General features: G+C 42.9%; 1 protein-coding gene across 1 annotated transcript; it reads right to left on the bottom strand.

Annotated features, from left to right (window-relative positions):
- Positions 1–1,949: 1,949 nt before the first annotated feature.
- On the bottom strand, positions 1,950–5,262 carry LOC147884466 (galactan beta-1,4-galactosyltransferase GALS1-like). Its single transcript, XM_087399132.1, has 2 exons — positions 4,181–5,262; positions 1,950–2,343 (listed from the first exon to the last, which is right to left on the bottom strand). Exons 1-2 carry the CDS (start codon positions 5,251–5,253, stop codon positions 1,965–1,967), a joined length of 1,452 nt encoding a protein of 483 aa, XP_087255258.1. The 5' UTR covers positions 5,254–5,262; the 3' UTR covers positions 1,950–1,964.
- Positions 5,263–6,177: the final 915 nt, after the last annotated feature.

Genomic DNA, 6,177 nt, shown 5'->3' with positions numbered 1-6,177 from the left:
ATCTTCCTAAGTGCTCATGTAAAAGCCAAGATTTTCGATTGCAACACTATTTTTCATTGTGGAAGGTAGGGTCATAGCCTAAGTTTACAAGCTTTTGCAGACAAAAGACATGCATGTTCCATGTCTAATTTAGTAATTAACTCACAAGATGTGCATGTGCTTGCCTGCTGTTGGGATGATGATTTCTTGAATGCATCATGCAAAGGATCTACATAAGTGTCATCCATTCTAATGGTGGGGTGTACAAAGCTTGTCATTTTCTATGCATGGTACACAAAGTGTCAAGAAATTGCACGAGCATGATTACACTTGGATACATGTTTGTTCAATGATTGAGTACACTCCCAAAATTTCATGTGGATCCAATGTTGAGTATACTCCAAAGTTTCATGTGGATACAATGTTGTTTTTATGGTGGGGCATGCATCCTTGATAATTTTAAACCATGTATGGTCCATAGGTGCCAACAAATTATGCATCAATATGAATAATGCATGTTGGTAAAGTTAGAGTTTGAAGCGAGCTAGATTCAGAAGGAGGTAGAGGTGGTTGGTATGTAGAGGATGCCCATCACATTTCTTTAAATATATAAAGTGTGAGGAGAAAAAACAAAGATGTAGATAGACTGCAAGACAAGGAAGGCAGAATGGCTAGTATGTTTTGGCATATTTCAAGTGTTTTTCTTAAACATATGAGTTATTCCCTCCCCTATGGAGTACAAGGATTGGGAGCCTAAGTCCTTGGAGCTACTACTGCTAGTTGGGAGTAGGGTTTCCATTAGATGCAGTAGAATAACAACATGGTGAGTTTAATGATGTAACTAAAGCTCTTTGTTTGGTATATGCTCCTATTTGGAAATTGTTGTTTATTCCATTCATTTTTTAGTGGTAGGACCACCCTTACCAAATAATTTTAAGCAGGATTGTCCCTCTTTTCCTACCCTAAAAAAAAACTTATGCTAGACAAATATCTCTAACCAAAATTCAAGTTTGCTTAAATAAAGTTTGAAATATCTCTAGTAAGTATACAAGTAAAGTGGGACCTCAATGGGACAAAAATAACAAGCGATATACGATATATAATAGCATTAAATTGGGTATATGCTATCATAAGCTATCATGTATTTCATTCTTGCTCCAATAGACCATGAGGTTCATGCTCACCGCATTCATACTCTTCAATGGATTATGGATTCTTCTTCTTTTTCAAGAGGGAAGAAGAATCAATAATGGATTCTTCTTTTTCAAGAATACTAGTTTAATGGATTATGAATTCTTCTTCTTTTTCAAGAAAAGAATGAACTAGATAGCATCTTCAACCCATTTCTTATATGTACATTAAATTAAACAATATTCAAAGCAACATAAGGGACAACTATCGCAAAGGGTACCATCTTAATTTTTTTTTCTAGATAACCAAACTCAAAAGGTAATTGAGACTATCATCTAAATATGAAGAAAGTATCTTTATAGTATCCTTGTTGCATTGTAGTTTCTACTTATACATCAAGAAACAAGCAAGAGACATTGCAAGAACTTTCAATTCAAATGGAAAAAGTAAGTGTGGGGGGAAGTAGAGCATGGACTCAAAGTACCGAGTTGAATTAGTTGGATAGCCAAACTTGATCTAATTCCCACAGCTATAATCTAGAAGGATCTCACCAAAAAATGATATGTTTGCAAATAGCGGACAAGCACACCAAGGAAAACAAAGGACTCAAAAAAGAAGTAATTGCTTCCAATATGCCTATAATGTGTGGTGGCATACTAGGAAAACAACTCTTGGTAAAAAATGTTGAATTTAGTGCCATCTACCTGCATGGCAATTATTGGCACAATATTACCCTTGAGAATATCAAAGAATATTACCCTTGAGTATCAAAGAATGCAAAGAATTATAGCTTCTTACCCTAGGTATAAGAGCTTTACAATCATGTTATGGTGCTTGAAATCACGTGAGGATTCTTAGGTAGCAATGGTAGCTTTTTGTGACCCAATTTGTTGCATCTCAAACCGTTTCACAGATTTAGCCAACTTTTGAAGTCCCAAATCTAATTTGAAAGGCACTTTGTTGGAAACATATGTAACGGCTGAATTTTGCTTGGTGGTGGAGTTGGCAAACTCTTGGCATAACTCCCCCATTTCATTGATGGTGTTATGGAAGTGGTAGTATCGAATTTTGGGCACATGACTCTCTGGGAAATATCCTAAGCTAAGTCCTAATATGTCATCTGATCTATGCACACCAGCGGTAAATGCATTTCTTGATTGGATTGCATACTTGCGATCCCACATGATGCCAGTCTCAATGTTTTTGAACACAAGCTTCTCGAATCCCCATTCTCTGCACTCACAATTTGAAAGCAAAAGATAAGTTAAACTATTTTAACCCATTCTCTACACTCACAATTTGAAAACAAAAGATAAGTGGGCAATATAAACTATTTTAACCCAACCATTGGTCTTACACAATAATGAAAATGTATAACATAGGTATATTTATGCACAAATGTCTTATGCAAACAAGAACAATGGACATGGCCTAAAAATCAAGATTTGCACTTATTTTGGCTATAATCAATTGCATACTAGAAATTTCATGTGCCTAGATAGGGAGGAGGTGATGGTGGGATTGCACTTGTCATTATGTAAAGTAGCACGTAAGATTTTTGTTGGGGGCCACAGGGCCAGCATAGAGGAAAAAGTAAGTATTTTATTAAATTTCATAGGTCTAGTCATATGTATATGGGTATTTCTTTGGGAGTACCGGGTGATGTATTTAATCATGTAATGCAAGGCACTAGGCTCATAGAAGGTTATACAAGTGCCCAGGTCATTGCCATGGGCCACTACATGGTTGAGGACATCGCCTTGGTGTAGTCATCTAAGGTAGTGGTGGCAAACGCACATGGTATGCATGCCATGGCGGTTGAATTATAGGGAGCGGGGAAGTGGCCTTGATGCACTCCATATTGGAGCATGATCAAGTGTGGAGGCTCGAATGTACCCATGGAGTATGTAGCTAGAATGGCACTTTTGGGTTGGGTGTGAGGTGCTTGAGTGAGTGGGTATGATGATTTAAAATGGCATTTACCCATGGAGTAGGGAGGGAGTAGGCAGCTAGAATGGCACTTTTGGGTTGGGTGTGAGATGCTTTAGTGAGTGGGTATGCTGATTTAAAATTTTATTAATCACTCCTACCATTAAAACCAAATAATTAAATTTACCCTTCCCTGCATTCGCCAATTAACCTGAAATGCCTTCCTTGCTCTGTTTCCTTCCTCCTCCACTCCCTTCCCTGCTCTACGTCTCCTTCGCTCCCTTCCCTGCTCAACGTCCTTCCCTCCTCTGCTCGTCCTTGCCTCCTTCCCTCTCTCCATCCTCCTTCCTCCTCCACTCCCTCCTCTGGCTTCCTCTCCCTCTCTACCTCCTCCCTCAGCCCTCCTTTCGCTTTCCTCCTCCCTCAGCCCCAATCTTTTCCTTTAGCCCCTTCCCCTTCTCCTCCCTCCCTCCCTCCCTCCTACCCCCTTCTCCCTCCCTCCTCCTCTCTTACTTCTCCCACTCCTCCCCCTTCCTTTTTCTGCTTGTTTGGGAGGCTTTCACAACCCCCTTAGCTCCCTGCATTCTAACCCCCTCCTCCTTTCTCGGGGGGGTCACTCATCATATGTAATCCTATCACGTGAGTTCAACAGAAGGATATTTTTTATTTCTAAAATTTACAAAAATAAATAGACATAAGGGACTATTTAAAATAGTTTTGGAAAAAATTTACAGATTTGTATAGAAAAGGGGTACATTTCATTAAATGAAAAATTTACAGATAAGGGATTTTAGAAATAGGACTTGAACGCACGTGATATAGAGGGTTTATACATAGTGACCCCCCCGAGCCTCCTTTTAAACTCGCTCTAGAACCTTCTCGATGGTGCAAGGCGGTGGCTTATCGAAGAAGCCACTAATCAATCTAATTTGCATAAGTTAATTCACTCCTTTCTCCCCCCCCCCCCCCCCCCCCGGCCCCCTTTTGCCCTCTCGCCCTAAACTAATCAAATTTTCAGGCTGGGGGGCGCCCCTATTGGAGCAATGTACCTAAAATGAGAAGACACAACTATGAAGACCCTACATAGGAAACTCAATGTCATGTTTTGTAAAAAAGAAGACGAAAATACGTAAGATGATACCTGGTGGAGCGCTTGCTGTGGGGGTGACAAATGTTGGGCGACATGGGGTTCTGCTCAAAGATGATCTGAGTGTAGTTGGAGAAGCCTTGCATGACAGAGTGAAGAGTGTGGCCCGGAGGGACGTAGAGGTATTCATCAACGTCGAAGAAGAAGGTCCAATTCGACAGAAATCTAGTGCGGTGGAAACAATCGTTGACGATGAGAAACTGATTATGGTAGTAACCGTCGAAGTAGAGCTCCTCCCTCACGTCCTGCACCTCCACATACCCGAGCTCCTTCCATGGCTGCAGCACCTTCCTCACCGCCTCGCTCATCCCTCCTGCATCGTACAGCACGAACTTCGTCCTCTCCCCCATCAGCCTCACATGATACGCCATCCACTCTCGCACCCTTTGCGGATTTAGCTCCCCGAACAATGGCGACCCGCAGTACATGAAATCATACTCATACCCTTCCCTGAATCTCCCCTCGTCGTACTCCCCCTCCTTCTCCCTCAATGCCACTATCCTCTCCCCATTCACCGCCTTCGACCCATATCCTTCCCCATGAAACGCATGCAGAATCAGCTCCCCTCCCCTCCTGTCCGTCCCTACCCCCTCCGTGAAACTGCAGTTCACCACTACCACCGTATACTGCCGCCCCATATTCCAATCCGGCAGCCTCTTCTCCGCTCTGCCCTTCATTGACGTATACTTTGCAGTCGACTTCTCCCCCGGTACCCACTCGCACTCGAAGCTTGGATTCCCGTACACATGGATCGGTTTAGACGCCAATCCGATCACCGCAAAACTGTCCGCTCCTCCCCTATATGTTCCCATCTGCACGAATAACGCAGCAGCTGTCCCATAGCGCCTGAATTGCCGCTTTACGGCAAAAAAATCGTCGGGCGATTTCTCAAAACCCAGAGGTGGGGGCGCGCTGCTCGAGCGTTTGACTTCAGGTTCTGGATTGTATGGCGCCGCAGCTTGCACAACTTGTTTGTTGCTCCCTATATCTGAGACTTCAACCTTCCCCTCCGTAGAGAGATCGGGCTGTACAAAAAATGGCGCACGGTGTTTGTTGTATCCAGACATCTTATCTTGAAATACAACGTAGAAGCCCATGATCAGCATTCCGACAAGCAAGGACTTGACATCGATCCATCCTCCGGTACGGTGCAAGAACCCTGCACCGGGCTCTTTTTCTTTCATTCTCGTTAGTGCTTGCGGGTGCTGAAGGCTTGCAGAAGGTCAACGTGTTGCGGGCGCTCTACTACCTAATCAGGCGACTAGAAGGTTCACTGCTAATTCTCACATCGCTGGCCATTTCTCTTCGATGGAACACTTGATGCTAGCCCCATTTCTATCCCTTGTCAAGTGCTCTCATAAGCTGCGTCAATTTTCGACTTACTCCTAGTGCAATCGATCCCTGAGGGCAACTAATGAAGGTGGAGAAGCTTGGGCACTAACGAAGGTGAAGAATGCGTAAGTGGTAGCTCTGTGAGTGCCTAGGTACTGTGCGACTCGAGGCATTTGCACCGTTTTCTAGCCAGCTATAGCACCAAAGGTGGCCTGGGACCGAATAACTCGTGATGCCAAATGAATAATTGAAAGCAGAGCTAAGAAGCAGTTACAACTTACAAAACAGATCTTTCTTGGGTGTAAAAGCTCTGTTGCGGACAGTACACGTGATTCATCACTTCACGGCAAGCGAGGAGACAGGCCAGCGTGAAGAAGCGGGGAAGCCTGGCGCAAGTCTGCCTGGGCTTTGCAATTTCAAGTCGCAGGACTTATTTTAACTTTTCAACAAACTAAAATATGCATTTATGGGACCCGAACATTTTATATGCACGTTCTTGTTGTTACCATGTCCTTACCTGGTGGGCAGCACTCCGTCTCACGCTCTAAACCATTTCTTTTTGCTTGCAACTTAAGAAAGCTACAAAGATTCGTAAGAGACATGTCGAACTCTCTAAAGTGTTGATAATCAAAATTTTTGGAAATTTTAAATATTGACTG

This window comes from Dipteris shenzhenensis, chromosome 27 (assembly GCF_047967505.1).
Source record: "Dipteris shenzhenensis isolate YYH24624 ecotype China chromosome 27, Dip_SZ_1.0, whole genome shotgun sequence".
Lineage (NCBI taxonomy): Eukaryota > Viridiplantae > Streptophyta > Polypodiopsida > Gleicheniales > Dipteridaceae > Dipteris > Dipteris shenzhenensis.
This window is presented reverse-complemented; position numbering and strand designations above follow the sequence as displayed.

Excerpts from the sequence above, each read along its gene's own strand:
- LOC147884466 (XM_087399132.1), bottom strand. The coding sequence starts at position 5,253 with ATGTCTGGATACAACAAACACCGTGCGCCATTTTTTGTACAGCCCGAT. Across the intron at positions 2,344-4,180 it reads CACAGCAAGCGCTCCACCAG|AGAATGGGGATTCGAGAAGC; the intron begins GTATCATCTTAC and ends TTGTGAGTGCAG.